The following is a 24,446-nucleotide window of genomic DNA, read 5'->3' on the forward strand; positions in this document are numbered from 1 at the left end:
AAGTAGCAAAGACAGCCCAGGTAGCTCTGAAGCATACCCTAACCTCGTTCCTTAACCTCTGAGTGTGTGCCCCTCCCACCCACCACCAGCCCAACGCAGCAACATTCTGTCCACGAGACGTTTCAAATGTAGGGTCTCAATGCTATTTCAAATTAGTCATGAAGACCAAAATGTTCATCTTCTCATGTTTGAACCTTCAATGCCTTCCCATCCTAGTGGGCAATATGACCCACACACTGTCAAGGTCATTTTCAGGTAAACGTCATCCTTTATCTCCATTGCCAGCGTGGTCTACAAAGCATCTTTAGCACCCACCCCTTCCTTCCATCGTGCTGGCCAAGGCTACCCTCACTAAGACTCTTTATCTATCATCTGGACCTGCTGTTCTGCAGACTTCCTGTGGCCCCTTCCAGATAACTTCAGTACACACAGACAAGCCTTTTGGTGGTGTTCTCCATGCCCTCTCCTTTTTGGGCGCTTATACAGTGATTTCTTATAAAACAAAATGCCTCCTGATGAATGAAATCCCTTGTATTAGTCTGTTCTCACACTGCTAATAAAGACATACCTGAGGCTGGGTAATTTACAAAGGAAAGAGATTTAATGGACTCACAGTTCCACATGGCTAAGGAGTCCTCACAATCATGGTGGAAGGTGAATGAGGAGCAAAGTCATGTCTTACGTGGCAGCAGGCAAAAGCTTGTGCAGGAGAACTCCCATTTACAAAACCATCAGATCTTGTGAGACTTATTCACTACCACGAGAACAGTATAGGGGAAACCACCCCCATGATTTAGTCATCTCCATCCGGCCCCACCCTTCACATGTGGGGATTATTACAATTCAAGGTGAGATTTGGGTGGGGACACAGCCAAACTCTATGACCTCTCCGCCAGAGTACTACAGCCATCTCCTCACCTACCATGTTTCCTTCTAAATAAACTTATTTACCTATTACACAGAAACAGTTTCATGAAATTGAAATAACTTTGGTTATGAAGTCAAAAGTTCAAAACTCTATTCTTCATTGTTCCGTTCACTAATTCTGTGATCTTGGCTGAGTTAACTGCTCCCTATTTCAAAGAATTACTGTGAAGAAAATAATGTGTATACTAAAGAAGATTGTGTGCAGTATAAAGCTCTCTAAAAACATAAGTCATTGGCCAGGTGTGGTGGCTCGCACCTGTAATCCCAGCACTTTTGGAGGCCGAGGCAGGCAGCTAACGAGGTCAGGAGTTCATGACCAGCCTGACTAATATGGTGAAACCCCATCACTACTAAAAATACAAAAATTAGCTGGGCGTTTTGGCGCATGCCTGTAGTCCCAGCTACTAAGGAGACTGAGGCCGGAGAATCACTAGAACCCAGGAGGTGAGGGTTGCAGTGAGCCGAGGTTGCACCACTGCACTCCAGCCTAGCTGACAGAGCAAGACTCTGTCTCAAAAAAAAAAAAAAAAAAAAAAAAAAAAAAAGTCACTTATTTAGCACTCAGTTATTTGCTGCCTTGTAATCCTTCCCTGTTTCATGTGTGTTCTCATATTTCCAAAATTGATTTTACATTTGCGTGAGGCTGGCTCCTTCCCTTGCACCTTATTTGTATCCTTTCCAGTGCCTGAGTTGGTTGATAACTGAGTCAACTGCTTTATCCCATTCTTGACCAGGTAGCTTCCTCCTGCCTTCACCATGAACTCATCAATCTCTTCCCCTCCTGTAAGAAGCCTTCCTTCATTTACTGAAAGAGTGCTGGTGGTTTTTCTAACATATTACCCCTTACGCAGAGAAATGTGCCATTTTGATATATCTATAGTCTGAGAATAGAGTTAGTATAGACAGAACATGAAAACAATGATGGCAGATCCCCAGAAGGCTGAGAGATGATGACATCAAAATGTATGCAAAGAAAGACTGCCAAAACAACAAAGAAGAGGTGTGCCAGGGTCAAAATCTGTGTTCATCCAATGCTGTCCAGCACATGAGTTCTCCAAAGTGCTGTCTGAATGTTTGGTTAATGGGCCAATGTGAAAATTTATATATCATGCCTTCATTATTTGAAGCTCTTAAGCCTTAGGAACATTAAGTTAACAAACTGGCTCTGATTTCATCCTTAACAGGAGACATACACATAAGTTTTCAAAGTTGTATTCATGTAATATGGAATTCTGTGGTCAAACCAACTTCAACATTAGGCCTGCATAATGTTTTATTTCTGGTTGTAAAAACCGGCTTATTCAGCAATCACATGCAAGTTTGTAACAGCATAATTTTGGCCTTTTCAAATCCATTCATCTCTGGATCACTTGATAAGAGTTTCTGTACTTATAAAACAACGGACTACAAAATATCACAGTTATTTTATCAAAATAATATCACCCTGTGGGGCCCTGCTGAAGCAGCGGTCAGTCAACATCCCTGCCAGAGATAAATCACTCTCTTCCCACCTCAAAACACAGTTATAATGAGTTGGGTTTACATGGCTCAAATTATAGCAGGTATTCTATGAATTAATTTTAAAATGCATGCTCCTGAGCCATTTGCTTGTACAGCCTGAGGAGTTAAAATATCTCGTGTATTCATAGAGATGTGAAACACATCCACTATGGAAAACAGAGAAATCAAAGACTGACTCTTGTTGCTCTGAAACCAAAAAAAGGCTGAGGTCTAAAGGTTCTCAAACTTAAACGTGTGTATGTGTCATGAGGAGATCCTGTAAAAGTACAGATTCTGACTCCAGAAGTCTGGGGTGGGGCCCAAGATGCTGTGTTTCTACCAAATGCCCAGGTGATGGTACTGTGGAAGGTCCCAGATCCCACTTAGAGAGCAAGGCCAGAGAGCTTAAGTAACATGGCAGTGTTCATGTCATACAAACACAGGGACTTTGACTTTTTAAACAATTCAGCCAGAGAACACCAAAGTAAAATTATCAGGAAGTGATACACTTTTGTTCTTTACTAGAAATTATGTTTAAAAGGGAATACTTTCTGCATAGTCATTTCCTTTTCTACTGTATCCATTCTTACTGGGCCATGAGAGTAGGAGTAGAGTGGTTTCTCTCACAGGTTTTACACAGTAGGCTATGGGTTTTGCTCAGCCACCCAAAAACACACATGCTACAGAGCGGGCACCTGAAGAGCAGGCAGCGCCCTGAGCACCCTCTCTGAAGATCCGCAAGCTAACAGTGATAGGAAGGGCACTCCACAAGCATCTCAGCTCATTCCCTGCACTTTCTGGAAACAAATCGTGATCAAATTCAATAATGCCCCTTCATCCAGATCTTGCTGTGAGTCTTAAACAGAGCAGAATTGAAAGTGAATGGCTTTTAAGATATGCAGCCTTCAATTGCCTCCCCATACCCACCCCTAAAATTCATGACTGTTAGCAACAGCAAAGTTAGGCTGCCTGTGCCAGGCAACAACCAGTGGGGGGAAATAAAGAGAAAAAAAATGAAGCAATTAGCTGATGTACCCAAGTAGAGATGGGTTTTGCAGGATTTGTTTGTTTTCAGGGTTTTCGTGGTAGAATTGCCTTACTTAACTGCTAAATTACTACTTTATTATGGAGTTCAATTTTTTCTTTTTTCCCTCTTCTTCTTTTGTTTTGATCTTAAGACAGTCTCACTCTGTCACCCGGGCTGCAATGCAGTGCTACAAACATGACTCAATGCAGCCTCAGCCCCCTGGGATCAAGCGATCCTCCCACCTTAGCCACCTGTATAACTGGGACCACAGGCATGCCCCACCACAACAAGCTAATTTAAAAAAAAAAAAAATTTTTAGAGACAGTGGTCTCGCTTTCTTGCCCAAGTTGGTCTTGAACTCCTGGGCTCAAGTGATCCTCCCATCTAGGCCTCCCAAAATGCTGAGATTACAGGCACAAGCCACCATGCCCGGCCTCAGTTTTTTCTATCTATAGGTTGCAGTGCATTGGTGAATGATGAAATCATTTTGATAGGTCAGAACTGAGTTGTTTAAAAATGCAACAGGTGGGGGTGCATCACAGTTCAAAGAAGAAGTGTTGTTTCTCAGTTGTGTATGTTTGTACCCAGTTACGTTGTAAAGTGCACTACTGACTGGGGGTCATGATCAGAAATTTGAAAAACACTGGACTATAGTTTGCTTTATGATAAAGAAGGGCTTTTTTAACACCTTCTCTGTTTTTAACATATTTATTTTGACTGTATTCACCTGGTATTTGATTGCCTTAGCTAGATGAGTCAGGGTAAATAGCCTTTTCAGATATTTCACTGCTCTTTCCACTACAAATTTCCTGAACTCATATAGCATATTTAATCCATACATGTAATAGTAACGTCCTTCAGGCTATACGTCATATGAGTATATGGTCATTTAATCTACATTCTAAACTGTTGCTGAGCATTGTACTGTATCCTCTGCATCCAAACAGTTGTTAAATAAATACACAGGACGCTTAGCATGGGGATGAGCCCTCCATAGCTTTCAAGTTACAAGAGCACCATCTGCTGGCGAAATATTTTCTTTGTAGGGAGAATGTCAAAGACCTACCAAAAATGTACTGATTTTTCTAGCAAAAATTATAATTACATCACAAATACTTTAAAATTCTGCAGAGCTCCTTGCTTCATTCAGGAGTTTCGCTTCATTCCCCCTCTGAGAAGGAGTTTTTCTGTTCCTTAGCAGTGAAGGCAGGCAGTCTGTCCTTCCTGGTTTTCCGTTAAACTAAGCCGGTTTCAAGTTTCAGCTCCTCCTTGAATTCCAGGCTGCTGAGACTTCCCTCTAGAATCCTCCAACATGGAGCCTCTTGCAGCTTACCCGCTAAAATGTTCCGGGCCCAGAGCAAAGGTATTTGCAGTTTTGCTGTCTATGGTTCTATGCACAGTAACGCTATTTCTTCTACAACTAAAATTCCTCAAACCTAAAATCAACAGCTTTTATGCCTTTGAAGTGAAGGATGCAAAAGGAAGAACTGTTTCTCTGGAAAAGTATAAAGGCAAAGTAAGTTGCATCATCTGATTTTTATTGTTACCGTTTCTCCTTGTCTCTGTTTATTCCTCTTAATAAAATCATTTTTTGCTGTTACATGGTCATAAGTTGGAATTTAGTCTTCAGAGTAATTGTATTAGTACATCACTTTCATTATTAGAGTTCTGATAGTTTGCTTCTAAATAATAAATTCCGATTATCTCGTTTTCTTTAAAATGCTTTAATTTTGTGCTGAATTGATATGTAAAGTTGTTTGGAAAATACTTATAGTTAGTAATGTGAACATGATGACATTTATTAATAAAAGTATTGGTTCTATAATCTAATAACTTTAAAAAGCACTTATCAAGGATCATAGTTTTATCTTTAATTTAAAAATAAACTTTCATGAGTACCTAATGCTTGTTTAATGGCAGTACTATTTCAGGGCCTTAACCCAGGCATCTAGGTTACAGTTTTCAATAGAACGTTGTGTGTCCAAAAATATGAAAAAAACATCAATCAGAGGTTATAGTCCCCCCAAATTGTTTAGGATTTTAACTACTTGCAGAATTTTTTAAAATCTTTTGCTTCACTTTCCGGTTGGATTTTTTTCTTTTTCCGGGAGGTTTCACTAGTTGTAAACGTGGCTAGTGACTGCCAACTCACAGACAGAAATTACTTAGCACTGAAGGAACTGCACAAAGAGTTTGGACCATCCCACTTCAGCGTGTTGGCTTTTCCCTGCAATCAGTTTGGAGAATCGGAGCCCCGCCCGAGCAAGGAGGTAGAATCTTTTGCAAGAAAAAACTACGGAGTAACATTCCCCATCTTCCACAAGATTAAGATTCTAGGATCAGAAGGAGAACCTGCATTTAGATTTCTTGTTGGTAAATATCTGCCTTGCCTCACCAGTATAATGTTTTAAATTGCTTTTCATTTTTAAACAATTATATCAGGACAATACTCTCCTATCTCATTTGAAACTTTGGATCAGGAAAGCTTCATAAAACTATCAAAGAGCCAGAATCTCATCCTTTGTAACTTCTAGGAGTTATGCTCCCCTGAAACCAATGTTTTAGCGTCTCAGATGGTAAAATAATTCTATTCCAATGTATTTTATTCCTTACGACCATCTTCCTGAAGAATTTATTTAAAGTGTGCCCATGGCCATTTTCACAAAATATCTTAATTCTCCTCTCATGTAACTAGCATCTGGGGAAATGTCCCTTCCCATCATTAAAGCCACCCAGCTCTCATGAATAGTGCTGGGCAATATTAGTTAACATATGTTTGTGGCTAATTTTATGTTGCCTTTCTTATCTGAAACAATATTCTCAAGGATGAATATGTCAGCTTACCAGATTTTTGCTAAAATCCAAAAACATAAAACTTGATTTTCTTTAGAGGGCAGTAGTGTTAGGCTATCTCTCCAATTAAGCTAGCTACAGAAATCTGTTTAAAGACTTGCCAAGGTCACTTAGCACAAAGGTCATAAGGCGTAGTGACAGCATATAGGCTTTGGCCTCAGGCTACCTGAGTTCAAATCCCTGCTCTCTTGTTTTTGCTGTGTGGCTTCTTAACTTCTCTGTGCCTGTTTCTCATTTGTTAAATGGGCTATCAATAGTACTGACTTCTTAAGATTGTTTGGAATTAAGTGTGTTAATAGTAAAAATAAAGTACTTATACACCGCTTGATCTGTGCCAGACACTGTTCTAAATGACATTAGTCAAAAAAAAAAAAAAGGCCGGACGTGGTGGCTCACGCCTGTAATCACAGCACTTTGGGAGGCCAAGGCAGGCAGATCACTTGAGGTCAGGAGTTAGAGACTAGTCTGGCCAATGTAGTGAAACCCTGTCTCTACTAATAATACAAAAATTAGCCAGGCGTGGTGGTGGGCACCTGTAATCCCAGCTATTCGGGAGGCTAAGGCAGGAGATTCGCTTGAACCCAGAGGCAGAGGTTGCAATGAGCTGAAATCGCGACACTGCACTCCAGCCTGGGCGACAGAGCAAGCCTCCATCTTAAATCAATCAATCAATCAATCAATAAAGGACATTAGCTAACATTCTCTCATCTAACTTATTCTGATGACATCTTCAGTCCTATTTTCACTGTAGATAACTTGGGTTTTGATAAAACTATGACCTCACTCAGGCAATCAAGCTTCTAATCCAACAAACCAAATCGTGATCTATAATATTTCACATAAATGTGAAGTCACAATCTTCTAAAAACATTATATTTAATTTCTAGGGAAAGTTGATATAATGCCTAACACCATAAATGGCAACCACAGCGAGGTCTTTATTCCTTTTATTTTGAGGGTGCACTGAGGAAAGAAAAGCCCAAGCACATGCCATTGAACTAATCATTCTTCAGTTATAGCAGCCAGATACGTGGGTGCAATAGCTCATAGGTTATTTCTCTTTATCACTACAAACCTTCTGAAACCCCTCTTAGCCTGTGTAATCAAAAAGGTAACAGTGATTTAAGGTTTCATTCCACTTACATAGGATCATAGGGCCCAAAGGTTAAGAGCATGAGCTCTGGAGTAAAAAGGCCTGTATAGCAATCCTGGCTCGACCACTCACTAGCCACGTGACCTTGTGTCTAGGCCTCCATTTATCTCATCTGCAAAACGGGGATGATAATAATACCCACCTCATAGGGTCCCTGTAAGATTAAATGAGAGGATCAATTTGAAGCATGCAGCATCCATTACTAGGCACATAGTAAGCACTTCATAAATTTTAGTTATAATTATTGTATTTTTTCTCACGTTAGTCAATAAAATGAACATAAATCTTGAGTGGTATAAATAGAAAAAACATCTACATTTCTTACATAAATTAAGGTTTATCAAAAGGATATCATGGCTGGGCATGGTGGCTCATGCCTGTAATCCCAGCACTTTGGGAAGCCAAGACAGGAGGATCACTTGAGTGCCCAGGAGTTCAAGGGCAGCCTGGGCAATACAGCGAGACCCTGCCAAAAAAAAAGTTATTGCTTTTCAAAATAAGGTGATTATTCACTTTGGGAGGCCAAAACCCCGTCTCCACTCAAAATACAAAAATTCACCTAGTGTGGTGGCACACACCTGTAATCCCAGCAATTTGGGATAATTTTTTTTTTTTTTTTGCTTTTATTTTACTTGACACAGAGTTTCGCTCTTGTCCCCCAGGCTGGAGGACAATGGCGTGATCTCAGCTCACTGCAACCTCCACCTCCTGGGTTCAAGTGATCCTACTGTCTCAGCCTCCCAAGTAGCGGGGATTACAGGCACATGCCAACACACCCAGCTAATTTTTTGTATTTTTAGTAGAGACAGGATTTCACCATGTTGGGCAGGCTGGTCTCAAACTCCTGACCTTAGGTGATCCACCCACCTCAGCCTCCCAAAGTGCTGGGATTACAGGCATAAGCTACCACTCCCGGCCTACTTTGCTTTATTTCATGATACTAAGATCACATCCTAGATGAGTAGACTCATAGGTGAAGTCATCAAGTATATTGAAATCTGGTTACTCTAACCTTGAGTTTCACTTTGTTTGGGTGTTTTGTTTTTGATATTATGACAATCCTAGAACTTGATACTAAAGTTGTCATTTATGCAGATACTAATAGAAGTGAAAATCTTGACAAAGAATAAAATTATGCTCATGAAAATATGTTCTGGATATTTTAGATTCTTCAAAGAAGGAACCAAGGTGGAATTTTTGGAAGTATCTTGTCAACCCTGAGGGTCAAGTTGTGAAGTTCTGGAGGCCAGAGGAGCCCATTGATGTCATCAGGCCTGACATAGCAGCTCTGGTTAGACAACTGATCATAAAAAAGAAAGAGGATCTATGAGAATGCCATTGCATTTCTAATAGAACAGAGAAATGTCTCCATGAGGGTTTGGTCTCATTTTAAACACTTTTTTTTGGAGACAATGTCTCACTCTGTCACCCAGGCTGGAGTGCAGTGGTGCAACCTCAGCTCATTGCAACCTCTGCCTCTTTAAACATGCTATTAAATGTGGCAAAGAAGGATTTTTTTTTTAATGTTATCTTGCTATTAAGTGGTAATGAATGTTCCCAGGATGAAGATGTTACCCAAAGCAAAATCAAGAGTAGCCAAAGAATCAACATGAAATATATTAACTACTTCCTCTGACTGTGCTAAAGAATTCAGAATTCAGTGACCAGTGTGCCTCAATATCTTATTGTTCAACTTGACATTTTCTAGGACTGTACTTGATGAAAATACTAACACACTAGACCATTCTTTGGATTCAAGAGCCCTGTGTATGACTGAAATTTCTGGAATAACTGTAAATGGTTATGTTAACGTAATAAAACACAAATGTTGAAAAGTATAAAATATATATACATAGATTCAAATCCTTATATATGTGTGCTTATTTTATGTACAGGATTCTGTTTGCTTTTTCTCTTTAAGTGTAGGTTCCTAGTGTTTTACTATAACTGTCACTATGTATGCAACTGACATATATAAATAGTCATTTATAAATGGCCATATTATAACATTTGAAAAAGTCTTCATTTTCAGTATTTCTCTCTGCATTATTTTTTAGAAGCAACTCAAATTCTGTAATCATAATATTACCAAATAAGTCAGTCTTTATTCTTGCGTGAAAATCCCAAGTGTAGAAAAAAGGACATGAGTACAAGATCATTTAGCTTGATTCCTTATAGGTTGATTTGGGTTGCTAATGTATTCATTCTAGATTAGCCACTTGGAAGGAATTCAATGCTGCATCATTCTGATGGCTGAAATAGTAAAAACCAACTCCAAACAGCCTAAACTCTAGTGTAAAAATGGGGTGATCATATAAGTCCTAAAGTGTAGATCAGCAGTCACTGAACCTCTTAGTAGAGTCACAAGGCACTTCTTCTCCCAAAGTCATGGCCTTTATATTTTGTTAGCCTTATAATTGGCTAACAAAGCAAACTGCCAAGTTGGTGAAGGTTGATTATTGCCTCATGAAATACACATTCACTGCATAAAATAAATAGGAAGATGTCCAAAAATGTAAAAATAGTCATATAAAGTTTTCTAAGAAGAAAAAGACCCGATTTAAGTAGTCTGTGACTTGACTCCCAAATCCTGACCTAATGGATGAAAGTGAAGATGTTTCTTATGGCGAATTCAGTAATGCTACCTCAGTAAATAGTTCTGTATATGTATTTGGACCAAAGTTCTTAGATAAACCAAAAATACTTCATGAAGCATCTTCTGCTTCAAAGTACATATCCAGCCACCCAGCTATGAAGGTATTTAGAAAGATATTTGGTGGAGGTGGAGGTGGAGTTTCTACCAGAAGTCAAGAGGATTTGTAGGGATAGCCTCACGAATGCCAGATGAGTGTGTCAGCAAGCCTGCTCCTACCGCTCGCCAGCTGCGTGACTTTAGGCAAGTCACTTAAGTACCTTATTTCAGTTTCCTCACCTGTAAATTGAACAGGGGTTGAATGGAATAAAAAAGCCCTTTGCAACTTTAAAAGTCAATTAACACACTTAGCAAGGTGTTTTAAGTGACCAGGAAGGAAATCAGAATTAACCTGGATTGCTGGAACAAAAACAGAAGCCACCCAACAAGTCTATCTGTCCTTTGCAATTTTGCCCCAAGAGCCTATTAGCAATTTGAATTATGAGCCTCTAAGAAAACTTTTGTTCAGGCGGCCCCTCCAAGTGTTGCTGCCAGAGAACTCTTGCCTTGTATCCCCACATACGCCTTCCATGAGCTCATAGCAGTGCTGTGGCACTGCAGGGGTGTTTTATGCGTTCACGTTAGGGGCCTGAGCAGAACTGCGTATGCCAGCACCACATGGGCAGCAGAGACTCCCCACTGCCAGATGGATGATAATGGAGCTGCACTGGGAACAACCAGGACTGTCCCAGTCAACATGATACAGATGAACGTCCTGCCGTAAGTCACTAGTTCTCTTCAAAGCCAGATAAAGTGAGTTTCTTCACTTACATCTCTAATCTTGGTTGCCTTATTCAACCTACAGATTCTATGTCAGTGCTGGATTTTTTCCCCTTGCCCTTTAGGTAAGCAGAGTAGGCAGGCGGAGATTTGAAAGCATGTCATACGTATTGCCTTGAAAGAAAGGACATTCAGGTGTCCCTTCGGGGTTCCGTAACAATTAGGTTATGTGTGCTGAGAGAGGGATTGGAGTCATTTGCTAAGGTGCTGCTACCTGTAACTCGAATGCCTCATAGGAATACCAGTGGACAAACACACAGAGGAAAAGTTGAATCTTTCCTATATTGGACAATCTTCCTTCAGTCTTGTTTCTGCATCAAAAAGTCTGGGACATGGAGTGCTACAGGATGCCTGGGCTAAGGACTGTAACAGAAAAATATCAACATCAGAGCCAGGCGCAGTGACTCACGCCTGTAATCCCAGCACTTAGGGAGGCCGAGGCAGGCGGATCACTTGAGGTCAGGAGTTCGAGACCATCCTGGCCAACATGGTGACCATCTTTGTATTTGTATTTTTTGTAAAAGATACAAAAATTAGCTGGGCATGGTGGCATGTGCCTGTAATCCCAGCTACTTGGGAGGCTGAGGCAGAAGAATCACTTGAAAACAGGAGGCTGAGGTTGCAATGAGCCAAGATCACACCACTGCACTCCAACCTGGGTGACAGAGCAAGACCCCATCTCAAAGACTCTGCCTCAAAAAAAAAAAAAAAAGAGAAAAAAAATATCATGCATCACATAAAAGAGTATTCAGCTGTTGTCCTTGTGAAAAAGGAAAAGGACAAAATCAAATGCATTTTAACTGTGGTAACTAATTCACTGACTTGAAGTTTGCTTTGTTTGTTTTCTTTGGTGCGTAGAGAAGAATACTTCATACTAACTCCTGATCATCTTACAGCAGACGGAACAACAGAGTGTTAGAGACTGGAATAAATATGAATTTGCCTGAAATGTGCCCTGAAAGTTGTATTTCATTTTTTTAAATGTTTAACAATTACACTGTATCAACAGTATGTATACATGTACATATGTATAATTCTTAATAACTGCAGTGTATGTAGCATATATATAATGGTGGCTGGTACATGTTTTAATAGCAGACTCTGGAGGAGGAATCCTGACATACAGCGTTTGCCAGTTCAGTGTAAATGCTCATGCTCCCTCATGGCCAATTTCAATCTACCAATGGTTTAGTAACTAGGATGCAAAATTTCTAAAAATATGACAATTGGGGATGGGCATAATGGCACAGGCCTGTAATACCAGCACTTTAAGCAGCTGAGGAGGGAGGATCACTTGAACCCAGGAGTTAGAGACAAGCCTGGGGCAACATGGCAAAACCCCGTCTCCACAAAAAAATCAAAAAATTAGCTGGGTGTGGTGGCACATGCCTCAGGTCCCAGCTACATAGGAGGCTGAGGTGGAAGGATTGCTTGAGCCCAAAGAGATCAAGGCTGCAGTGAGCCGAGATGGCTCCACTAAACTCCAGCCTGGGCAACAGAGCGACCCTGTCTCTGCAAAAAAAAAAAAAAAAAAATTTTAATTAGCCAGATATGGTAGCACATACCTGTGGTTCCATCTCCTCAGGAGGCTGAGGTGAGAGGATTGCTTAAGCCCAGGAGGTAGAGGCTGCAGTGAGCCATGATTGCACCACATTGATTTGTGGTGTTCCTTTGAAAGAAAAATGACATGTTTGGGTGGAGCTGATATGAGGACACTCTGTCTATATTTAGTCCTCTGCTTGATTTTACCTTTCCCATAGAATAAAATTCTAATAATTGTTATGCCTAGAAACTAATCCATCACACTCCTTCCCACTCTTCCCTTCCCCTCCTCCAGCTGAACTGTTAAGTATGTCTCTTGCAGAGCAGCATAGTGTCTTTGCAGGGAAATAAAACGCAGCAGAGAGAGAGAAAGGAGGAGGCTATCACTATAATAGTGAGAGGTTCAGAGGGCAGCGATGGGAGGTAGTGACATTCCCAGTACCAGTGAACAGCCAAGAGACTGCCCCAAGAGAAAACACCTGGGAGAAAATACTTGGCCATCAGCAGAGCCTCCCTCCTCTTTTTCCAATCCCTTTTCCCTCTGTTTGACCCTTGATATCCCAGTGTGTATCCCTTTCTTTCCCTCTCCCACCTATGGAAACATTTTCTCTTTTAATTTGTATCTTCACTTGCCTCCTAACCCATTCATCTCTTTAACGTATTTTTTATTTCTTTAACATATTTTTCTTTCATTCCATTCCTTCCCTCTTTTCTCATCATCTCAATAATATGAGACTAAACCACAACTTTAAATGTCTTCTGTTTATTGAACATAAAGTTGGTTTCCCTACAGAATCAACAGTTCTAAAAAAGAAAATTTTTTTTTAAATTTAAGTTGTCATTTTCAGAAACAGAAAATCAATTATGGCATATTCTCACTTCTAAGTGGGAGCTAAACAATGGGTACACATGGACATGAAGATGGAAACAGTAGACACTGGGGACTCCAGAAGGGGTAGGAAGAAAGGAAAACAAGGACCGAAAAACTACCTATTGGGTACAATGATCATTATTTGGGAGACAGGTTCACTAGAAGCCCAAACCCCAGCATCACCCAATATATTCACGTAACAAACCTGCACATGTACCCCTTGATCTAAAATAAAATAAAGTTGGCATTTTATGTCTTGCTGTTTAATTTTAAAAAACTAAAACACAAAAGCCAAGACTTCTAAATTTAGTAGGTTTTATTTTTATCACCAGGTCAGTGACTCTGTATAGAAAATAACATGTTGAAATTTAACCTTAAAAAGAGACAAGATGAAAACAATTTTTACATGGAAGATATACTTAAACATAAATCTCCTGAAAGTGAATAACACTGGGCAACAACAAAAAGAGAATGTGATTTGAAAGTAGTAAAATGCATAAGAATCAAACTAGAGATATCTATTTAACCCATGTTCTAGAAATATGTTTATATTTAAATAAGGAAAGCATAAAAATCATTTTACCAATAACTTACAATCCAGTACAGTAGAGAATGTGAAATATTTCTTATATCTCATCTATGGCTTAACTAACTGATGGCACCACCAAAGTCAGTTCCACTAACTGGCTACAAATGTCCACACAAGAATACTGCATGTCTGGAAGCCAGCACATATCTGTACTGCTTCATGGGCCAAAATGCCTCTCAGGGAATGAGAAAATATTTAAAGTCATAATGTATGATCAGTTCTTCCCACTTCACAAGTTAAATCTCTTGCTCCCTTCCAAATATTTCATGAACCTGTGTTTTTACAGAAAATGAAGTGAAAGGATTGAGGTAAATCTTCCAAAAAAAATTAAACCATTCCCCATCCAAAAAAAATTCCCAATATTCTTGATATTTCAAGTGAAAAATGTTTTAGTTGACTGACTCATCTGGAAAATTACCTCAACTTTCCCTCCAGCTGGTACACACAGTCACGGTTTTGGAAACCGATTCTAATGCTGTATTCAGAAACTAATGATGCAGAAAGAATCCCAAAGACTTCACTGAAAATCTGGGGACACATTGTAGGTCCATTCCACATTGTTATTACATTCTAAACCTTACATGTAAAAATATATAATTTCACAAATACTTAAACACTGTCTACTCCGAAAGACTCCAAAGACTCCAAAAATATTTCTTAAAAACTTTTAGTTATGGAAAAGCAGGCATAAGTAAATTTTTCTTAAAAGGAAAAAAATTTAAGTAATTGTAGTACTTTCCTTACCATTATAAAACTGTCCATTGTATTATAAGTATTACTGTATTGTAAGTTAATGGCAATAATATATTATGGTAAATAGTGCCTTGCTTCATAGCAGAAAGTACACGTAAACACACACTAATTACAGATTCAGTTACACTCTGATTTTCATTGTATATGCAATAAGACAGCAGTTGCATGTTAGCTGATGCCATTCACATATTCAACCAGCTAACAATACACTGCCAGCTCATCACACACAGGTAGCCAGAGCACTTCATTGACAAGAAGAATTTATCCAGAAGCAAGTGGCAGGGTAGTTGTGGCTGCTGACTTGACTCAAGCAGCCAGCTAACAATACACTGCCTACCTGATTCAGGTCACTGCTGATTCTCGTGGCCCAGAAAGTCACCGAGGCTAAATTTGTAACATGAACACAGTGGCAGAACTCTAATCTTAATAGTCACATTAAAGAAAACTTATAGACAAAATGTATTACTTCAGGACTATAAGAAATAAAATCAATATTTGCTTGAATCTAGTCAAGAACATAAAAGGTAAACAAAAACTTTAAAATGTTCAGAATACTCACACTTAGGTTTTCCAAATTAAATGCTTGGATAATGAAGATATGTTACTGCAGTACAAATGAATTTTAAAAGTTCCTTAACTGTAGACAGCTTACGCTTGTAATCCCAGCACTTTGGGAGGCCAAGGTTGGCTAACCCCCTGAGGTCACAAGTTCGAGACCAGCCTGGCCAACATGGTGAAACCCTGTCTCTACTAAAAATACAAAAATTACCCCGGCATGATGGTGCTGCCTGTAATCCCAGCTACTCAGGAGTCTGAGGCATGAGAATCACTTGAGCCCGGAAGCCGGAGTTTGCAGTGAGCCGAGATTGCACCACTGCACTCCAACCTGGGCAACAAAGCAAGACTCTGTCTCAAAAAAATAAATAAAAAGTTACTTAACTATAGCTTTTCAAATCACTTCTATTTACTGATCAAAAGATTAGTTGCCTGTATTAGAAGGTAAAATATCTAGGAGTCGTGATAATACATAAGCTGGGCATGACACAAAACTGCAGCAGTGTTTGGGGGGAAGAAATCAACATTAAAGTATTTAAGAAATGTAAGGACTTAAATGTGATTAGTTTCCTCCTACTAGAAATGACATTAGTAATCGAGTTCTGCAAATGCAATTATGTATTCAATTTAGGATGTTACCACTTGAATACAGAAATTTTTTTTTAAGAGGCAGGGTCTGGCTCTGTCCTCCAGGCTGGAGTGCAGTAGTGCAATCATAGCTCACTGCAGCCTTGAACTCCTAGGCTCAAGCGATCTTCCTGCCTCAGGCTCCCAAGTAGCTGGGACTACAAGCACAAGTCATCATGCCCAGCTAATTTTTGCAGTTTTTTTGTAAAGACAAGGTCTCCCTGTGTTGTCCAGGCTCGTCTTGAAGTCCTGGCCTCAAATGATCCTCCTGCCTCAGCCTCCCAAAGTGCTGGGATTATAGGCATGAGCCACGGTGCCTAGTTGAAACATTTACATAAGATCTAGAAAAATATATTAAAATGGTGATGGATTTGGAACTAGAATCTATGAGTACAGGTCAAAGGAAGATGAACTATTGAGCCTAGAGAGAAGCATGGTAAATGGTGACCGACATCTGAAGCAGATGAAGGCTGTTTATGAAACATGTTTCTAAAACCGTTTAAATTTGTTTCCTTTTACACTGATTACAAGAGACACTAAAGACCTTTGGGTTTGGTCTTTCAAAGAGAACAGGTAATACTTTGGATCAACTTTAAACAGCTCACGTTAAAAACCGTGGTTTATGCCACTTCTCCACATTGTCCACAAGATGGCACCATTTCCATTTCTTTGGGGGCCGTGCTTCTGAATGCAACAGAGAGGAGTACAACAAACAACTGTTAAAATTATTAACAGGGGCCGGGCCCCGTGGCTCAAGCCTGTAATCTCAGCACTTTGGGAGGCCGAGACGGGTGGATCACGAGGTCAGGAGATCGAGACCATCTTGGCTAACACGGTGAAACCCCGTCTCTACTAAAAAATACAAAAAAAACTAGCCGGGGGAGGTGGCGGAGTCCCAGCTACTCGGGAGGCTGAGGTGGGAGAATGGCGTGGACCCGGGAGGCGGAGCTTGCAGTGAGCTGAGATCCGGCCACTGCACTCCAGCCTGGGCTACAGAGCGAGACTCCGTCTCAAAAAAAAAAAAAAAAAAAAAAAAAGTATTAACAGCCGCTAGCAATACACTGCCTACCTGACATCCCAGCTTTATCCTTTGCTGTGGAGGCAAAAACTAGAAAGAACGATTCAGATGCAAATGATTGCATTATTTTTCTGGGATCTTCAGTTTCGTAAAGAAATTTTTTTAGTATGTAATAAGATACTGTACTTAAATTCTCATATTTTCAGACCAGCTCATACTTCCTACAAATACATTCTTTACCAAGAATTCGTTTGTTCAAGATCAGAATTAAAACAGAGAACAAGAACAAGCCCTGGACACTCACCTTGGTGGAGCTTTGACTTTTCTTCTGCTTCAGTTCTTTGGAGAGCACCCGCATGATACTTTCCTTTGAAAACACAGATAATATATTGAGAGAGAAACTATTTAGCAAAATCATAATTTCAGGTGTGGAATTTTTCTAGATCCTGTGCTTGTCAGATTACACTTTTTTTTTTTTTTAAGGCAACTAGGCACCTTCAGAATATAACTAAATTACTTCATTCAAATGTACGACCCGGGCTTAGAGTTTGGTACCACCTCTTGGTCCTAAACAGGTATTACGAACGGGGCCTTTGACCCCGCATTAGAGACTTGGGGAGAATGCAAAACAGGGCATTACTCACCCACAGCATCTCCTCTTCGGTGCGGACCCTCCGAGGCGCGGTGCGCTCCAGTTTCCACTCCATCTCCGGCTGACTTCGCCCTGCCTGGCGTTTGGCCTCTCTCCTCGACCGCCTCTGGTTTTCTTTCCAGGTCTAAGTCAGTCTTGACGCCTAATCGTCAAACCCCTGGAGTCCCGTCCCCCAAGACCATTCTATTTCACCACCTCCCTCCAGGTCCCCCACTCCTCCCACCGCCGCTGCAAGGTGTTCCCCTGGGTACCATTTAAAAACCAGGCGGCGCGGCAGTTGGCGCGGGAATCCCCCTCGCCGCCTTCTTATTGGCCTGCGCCGCGGTGACGTCAGAGCCCAGGAGGGATTCCCCGGCGCGCGCCGCGGCCCCGCCCCTGCCGGCCCTCTCTGCGCCCCGCCCAGTCACCGCCTCCGAACTAGGCGCGCACCCGGGCGCCAAGCTTTGCCGGGAGCCGTGGCGGGTCTGCGGCTGGGCCTGGCACCGGGGGCTGCCACCGCAGTGGGAGGCAGAGGGGTTGGCGGGCTAAGAAGCGGGTTCTGGGAGTTCACAATCTTTCCATTTTCAGAACAAGAATGTTTCCTTATAACGGCCCTAATCCCTGTTTCTCGGCTCTCACTTCTCTTTGTCCAACCACATCCTGCCTTTGCAGGATCGGAGGGTGTACAGCTCTCTGGCCTCTGTCCGTTGGTAATCGCTGTGTCAGCTATTGATGTGAGGCGTGTTCGTCAGCTCTGCGTTTTCAGAGAGGCAAGAAAACGTGGCAAGATTTCTATGCCGATCAAAACGGAGAGCGTTGACATATTTATGCAATAAATTATTCTCCCTGCTCTATACATTGGGAAGTGGTCAGGTCCTCTCACTCGGGCTTCTGAGCCCCGTTCCTAAGTAGGAGGTCGGTGAGAGAGGTGAAAAGGTAGTGAAAGAACCAGGACAGGCAGGACCTCATAAGGCGTGAAGGGGTCAGAAAGCTGAGCACACTGGGAACTCCGTGATAAAGGGGGAGAGGAAGATATTGAGGGTTGAGGAAGAGGTCTGCCGGGAAATGACAAGCAGCCAGATGGGCTGTGCAGCCTTAGCTACCCATCTGAGCTGCCAAGAGAGTTGTGCCATATGGCAAGAGGAGACACTGCGTCTGGGAAGCCTCTGAAAGCCTGGCAGCCTGTTTGTTCCTCCCTTGCTAACCCCCCAACCATTTTTGACATTGGATTGTATTTTGCTTTAAGTCAATGTGAGTTTGTGTGTTTTTCTGGTGAAACAGTTCATAGATACCAGATACTGACATGGGCCAGTGACCGCCCCCCAAAAAAAAAGCTAAAACTCACTCCCCTGCTTTCCTTCATACTGAAAGCAAGAAAAAGTGGCATTAGAACTAAGACCCAATCTTAGACCAGTTTTCTATGTACAAGAATAATGCTGCATAGGGTAACTTAATCTTCAAATGACATATCAAAATGTTTGATAGTCAAATAACTAGTGGATTAAAAGATCTCTAAGTTTCACCCACAAGAAGTCTATTTTCCTTGCAGTGGAGTACTCATTCCAAATTCCGGTAAATCCTTTCTGCAAACATTAAGACTAAATAGAAGTAACCTATTATTGGATGAGAGTCAGATGCATTGTTAATTTAAATGATCAGTTTTGCAAATGTCAACAAAAACTCAAAGTATATTGGAAATAATATGAAGGACATTTTATCTTTGTTCTATTTTTAAATATAGTTCACATTTAACCATTTTGTATAAACACAGAATAAAAGCAATTCAATTAATAAGCTTATAAATGCATGTAAATTGGGATTTTTAGAATCCAGTTTCTTACAAGTACTAAGAATGGTGAATTATTCATTTAGAATGCAATTGTCTGTAAAAAAAAAAAAAATACATTTATAAATTCCGTTCTAGCCATTAATTCCACAGCATACATATACACAGCCTCCAAATGCCTTTTTTTCCCTTAGTGTAAACTAGAAAAGTATTAGTCAAGTATCTTTAGGAAGTTATTATGCAGTTGAATATTCAGATTAAATTTAAAATCAGAATGATGCAAATAGAAACTCGCCACTTGACAAATACTACAGTAATAACTGTCAAGAATACTAAAATTACCTTGCGTATGATGAGAATACTTCCCCCTATAATTAAACACAAAAATTAAAATCACAACTTTTCATTGGCCAAAACTGGCAGGGACCACCTTAACCAAGTGATCAAAGTTAACATCACCATTAATGAGACATGATGACATATTGTGCCTCATGAGAAGGACACATCACTTCTGTGATATCCTTGTCCCACAAAATGCATAAGCTTAATAGTGAGAAAATACTAGACAAACCCAAATTAAAAGACATTCCACTAAATTGGCCAGTACTCTTCAAAAGTATCATAGTCATGAATAAAGAAAGACTAAGAAACTGTCACAGATTAAAAGAAACAAGACATGCCAACTGAATGCATTGCAAGGTTCTGAATTGAATCCTGGACTAGAAAAAAGAAGACATTGGTTAGATAACTGTAGAAATTTGAATTAATCCATATCTGCACTTTAGTTAATAGAGTAGTAATGTTGATTTCCTAGTTATGATTACTGTACTAGGGTTATGAAAAATGTTGAGATTTGTGAATGCTCAGTGAAGGATATAATGGAATTATTTGTACTATTTTTGAAACTTTTTTCTAAGCCTGAAATTATTTCAAAATGAAAAAAAAATTAACATCGTGTGGTCATTCTAATAAAAAGCACTTTGGTAAAACTGTGTAGGGGAAAACAGAAATATCCTGTAAACATATTATCTTAATTGTTATCAAGTATGGTTTAGGAACAATGTCTAATTCAAATATTTATGTGCCTGAGAGTAGCTTTACTATCTTTAAAATGTTTCCTCTTTGAGAATGGGTTTTGCAGGAATGATGTGACAATGAGAAAGGCTGTGAGGAAGACTCCTTGACAAAGGCCAATTCGAAGGATTTTGAGGAAAGAAAGGCGACGGGAGCGAGCAGAGGTGGAGCAGTGGAGGAAGGGAGAGAAAGTATTTGGAAAAGCTTCCCTTAACTCTCAAAGTCGCGGGTGCTGTTAGAATCTGAGTAGGTCCCTAACAATGGGAAGCAAGAGGATATTCAAGCTTCCCAAATGCGATCTCTTTTTTTTTTTTTTCAATTACACTTTCATTCTAAACATCAAGAATGTTAAAAATCTCAGAAATATGCCATATACATGGGCCCGCTTCAGCGGCATATGCACTGAATGTGCAATATAGCAGGTACACTCCCTTCAGTCCGCTCTCCCAACCTCCTCCTTCCCCTAGCTTCGTCAGACCCTTTTCAATCTATTTGCACGTGCACACAGAGAGTCTGGCCCTATGGATCTTCCCCCACAAATGAGATCTCATTATACTTATCATTTTTCAACTTGTTTTCTCTAATTCACTGTATTCAACTAATTTCCGAGCAATGCAAACAGGAGAGCTCCCCAACCCCAACGCCAACGGCAGGTTTGCGCGCCGCTCCGGCCCGCGGTTCCTCCCGCCGGGGTCCTGGCTGGTCCCGCGCCTTCCGCCCGCTGGCTCCGGGCTACGCCCGCGCCCGCTCCCGCCCTTAGCTTCTGCGCGCCGCCCGGCAGCCCCTGCGCGCCTACTGGGCCAAAGGGACGGTTAGGAGTTTGCTCCAACGGTCCCTGGGGCACGCGTTTCCCGCCCAGCAGGGGTTGGGGAGCGCGAGCTGGGAGTGTGAGGTAAAGCGCCACGCCGGTAGGGGCTGTTACAGCTCCAGCCTGTGCGGGACAGGCGTTAGACTGCAGAAGGGGAGAGCTTAGGATAACCGCACTCTGGTGGCGCAAGGAAGTCAGCCACGGAGAAAAAGAAAGGGAAGGAAAAACATCGTCCAAGACTGATAAACTCTCTGCTCCCCGGTGTAACGTGGCTCAGTATAGCGCATGGATGGACGAATGAAGCCCTTATAATGCAGACTATCAGCAGGGCTCCAAAAATTTAAATTGCAAAGGTTCCAGCAGTGTAAACGCCTCAATCAGAAGAGTGGTCAATAAAGTAGCACATCACCTCTGGTTACATGGCTTATTATTTTTTCAATTACAAGTAGTTCGTGTATATGCATATTTTTCTATTACTGCCTGATTTCTAAGTACAGTACAGGGTCTGTCCTTTAAAATTACTTCTCCATTCATACCCCAATGAACAAGGATAGAGGAAAAGGTTTGCCCAGCTTCACTGCATGAAAATCTTAGGATCACCTCCAACCACTTATTTGCTTTAAGGCGTTTTTCCTTTCACTTCCTCCTTAGAGTCGTTCTTGCACAGGGTAACTGCCCAAATAAGGTAGTTCCCCACCATTTTAAGGCAATGCAAGGAAAATTTTAAAATTAAATTAATTCAAAGTATAAAACAATGGATGAAATCAGGCATATGAAAATGATCCCCTCTCAAAGAAAAGCTGGTTCATGAATGCTCTAGACCCGAAAATCAGTTTTCACTAGATATTCTTCCAGAACTTCAAATGCAACATAATCCCAAACAGAATTGAGAATCTTTCCTTATTCTCATTCTGCCAGACCATCTATCTATTCCTCCCTCTGTGTGTCCTGTTGCCAGCATCACCATCTTCCTGGTGGAGCAGAGGTAAAGTCAGCTTTCCTTAACTCTTCCCCTTCTCCATATGTCCAAATCCAGCTATCAAAGACAGTCATTTTCCCCTCTGCTGTGTTGATTACACCTGCCCTCTTCTTAAACAATAACGATAACCTGATAACCCCCATCTATTCCTTCTCCAGTTGGTTCATTTAACATATATCTTTGCACCCAGCAAGTGTCATGCACTATGCAAAGAAGTAGAGATCCAATAATTAAAGCCAATAAGCATTATCTTAAGCTGATCATATTTCTCCCCTGCCCCAAGTTCCTTGAAAGACCTTCTTAACACATAGAATTAAGTTCTAAGTTCTCTAATTCACATAAAACCCCTTTAGGACTTCTCTTTGCCTTTCTCTCATAATCTCCCACAACACCACCAACACCTCCTATCTTCAGATGTACTTGATACTAGTACTCTCTTGCCTTCAGGTCTTTGTTGAAGGTACCTTACTTTTGGATTGTCTTTTTTCTTTTCTCTTCCTGGCAAATTCTTACTCTCAAATTTCAGCTACCTTTTCCAAAGAGCCTTCTCAAATCAAATCATGCTAGTTGGAATTTCTTTATCTTCCCTCTGTTCCCATACCATATTGTTTGTACTTCTAGTCTGCTTACTTCCAGATTGTGTGTGTGTGTGTGTGTGTGTTATATACATTCTCCACTATATTGTAAGTTCCAAGAATACAAGGATCTTGTGTTTTTCATCTTGGTTTCCTCTTCAGAGATTGACTCAGTGCTTTGCACATAATAAGCTTTGCACTTGGTTGGTGATCAATAATTTGTTCACTGAACCAATTTGTAGATGAGATTAGAACCTTTTCCAAATCATGGAAGTGGCAATATAGAATTACAAAAGAAAGACTTTCACATGCCACATTTGGAATGTAATAAACTCAGTTTTAAGAAATATGTGAGTTGGCCGGGCGCGGTGGCTCAAGCCTGTAATCCCAACACTTTGGGAGGCCGAGACGGGCGGATCACGAGGTCAGGAGATCGTGACCATCCTGGCTAACATGGTGAAACCCCGCCTCTACTAAAACATACAAAAAACTAGACGGGCAAGGTGGCGGGCGCCTGTAGTCCCAGCCAGTGGGGAGGCTGAGGCAGGAGAATGGCGTAAACCCGGGAGGCGGAGCTTGCAGTGAGCTGAGATCCGGCCACTGCACTCCAGCCTGGGCGACAGAGCCAGACTCCGTCTCAGGAAAAAAAAAAAAAAAAAGCAATATGTGAGTTAAAAAGTATACAGGTCCTAGGCCTGATACCTGCTAATTGTGTAACTTGAAACATGTTTTTCTACCCCTTTAAGTCTCAGGTTCCTCAACTGTAAAATAGGATAGTTATTATCTACTGTACAGATTTATGATGAGGATCAAGAGGGAAAATATAAACCTTTGAAAAGTATACATTTCTTGCTTTGAGAATGAAGTGGTGGTACGTAGATGACTAAGTAAAATGAGTATTGGGATAATAAATATATCTTTATAAAGCAGTTGTCCAGAAGACACTATCCGTAGGTCCAGAGCCATATACTAGGTACGTGGCACATAGTAGGTGGTCAATAAATATAATATGAGTGAATTCTAAACCTCCAACTCAGTTCCTTAACTAGTAATATACTAAATCAAGAGAAATCCATATAGCTAATCTAGTTATATGGTTATGTCGCCAGAGAATAGACATTTGCATTTAAATGTATTCCAATTCTGTGCCCACCAAGCAACCACTTGATTTATGACTTAAGGTTAAGTCTGGGAAGACTTGCTTCTGAAAGGGAAGGGTCCTGATTCTAGATAGCTACATACCGCCAATTGTAACTGAATTGGATTCTGGCTTACCTACCAAACTTGAGCTTGGTTAATATAAGTCAGTATCCCATGATTGCTATGTCTTGTTCAGAAGAAGTAGATTTGAACCAAAGTGGTGAATTAAACAATGGGATTCGCTCCGAACCAGATATTCTTGCCCTGCCATTAACTTGCAGTATAATTTTGGTCGAGTTACTCTTCCCCAGAAGTCTGGTTACTTATAAAATGAAGACATTAAACAGAGGAAGCTCTAATATTCTTTCCACCTCTGTATCATTATAGTCCATGAATTACCAACCAGAGTGACCTCAGCACGAAACTTCCCGACTGGGAAGCTGTCTGGAATCACAGCCAATCAGCCTCTCAAGATGTCTGATCATGGCAACACTAAAGCCCACAGAAACAGTACCCACCAACACATGAGAAGTTAGTTTTCTAGAGCTTAACATGCAGTGAAGCAG

The 24,446-nt window shown here is 40.8% G+C and overlaps 2 protein-coding genes and 2 non-coding genes across 8 annotated transcripts in view; 1 reads left to right on the top strand and 3 right to left on the bottom strand.

The window, feature by feature from the left end:
- The window catches only part of CDC20B (cell division cycle 20B), a 60,485-nt gene extending 42,891 nt beyond the window's left edge, over positions 1–17,594 (bottom strand). For all 3 annotated transcript variants that reach the window (XM_078004739.1, XM_078004738.1, XM_001097747.4), the window contains exons 1-2: positions 17,532–17,594; positions 17,192–17,254 (exon numbers count right to left, since the gene is read on the bottom strand). In XM_078004739.1, coding sequence (XP_077860865.1) covers positions 17,192–17,254; positions 17,532–17,594 — 126 coding nt within the window. The remainder of the gene's footprint in view (positions 1–17,191; positions 17,255–17,531) is intronic.
- On the top strand, positions 4,743–9,485 carry GPX8 (glutathione peroxidase 8 (putative)). 3 transcript variants are annotated; one of them, XM_001098032.5, is made up of 3 exons: positions 4,743–4,970; positions 5,566–5,827; positions 8,627–9,327. In XM_001098032.5, exons 1-3 carry the CDS (start codon positions 4,767–4,769, stop codon positions 8,788–8,790), a joined length of 630 nt encoding a protein of 209 aa, XP_001098032.2. In that variant the 5' UTR covers positions 4,743–4,766; the 3' UTR covers positions 8,791–9,327. The 3 variants fall into 3 exon arrangements, with proteins under 3 accessions (XP_001098032.2, XP_077860866.1, XP_014995562.1); XM_078004740.1 differs by having other exon boundaries at positions 4,743–4,817; XM_015140076.3 differs by lacking the exon at positions 5,566–5,827 and having other exon boundaries at positions 8,627–9,485.
- Positions 14,827–14,917, bottom strand: MIR449A (microRNA mir-449a). The gene has a single exon (NR_032525.1). It is a non-coding gene; the product is annotated as a microRNA mir-449a (primary transcript).
- Positions 14,941–15,037, bottom strand: MIR449B (microRNA mir-449b). The gene has a single exon (NR_032526.1). It is a non-coding gene; the product is annotated as a microRNA mir-449b (primary transcript).
- Positions 17,595–24,446: the final 6,852 nt, after the last annotated feature.

Source organism: Macaca mulatta, chromosome 6 (genome assembly GCF_049350105.2).
Source record: "Macaca mulatta isolate MMU2019108-1 chromosome 6, T2T-MMU8v2.0, whole genome shotgun sequence".
Lineage (NCBI taxonomy): Eukaryota > Metazoa > Chordata > Mammalia > Primates > Cercopithecidae > Macaca > Macaca mulatta.

Excerpts from the sequence above, each read along its gene's own strand:
- GPX8 (XM_001098032.5), top strand. The coding sequence starts at position 4,767 with ATGGAGCCTCTTGCAGCTTACCCGCTAAAATGTTCCGGGCCCAGAGCA. Across the intron at positions 4,971-5,565 it reads TGGAAAAGTATAAAGGCAAA|GTTTCACTAGTTGTAAACGT; the intron begins GTAAGTTGCATC and ends TTTTTCCGGGAG. Across the intron at positions 5,828-8,626 it reads TGCATTTAGATTTCTTGTTG|ATTCTTCAAAGAAGGAACCA; the intron begins GTAAATATCTGC and ends TGGATATTTTAG.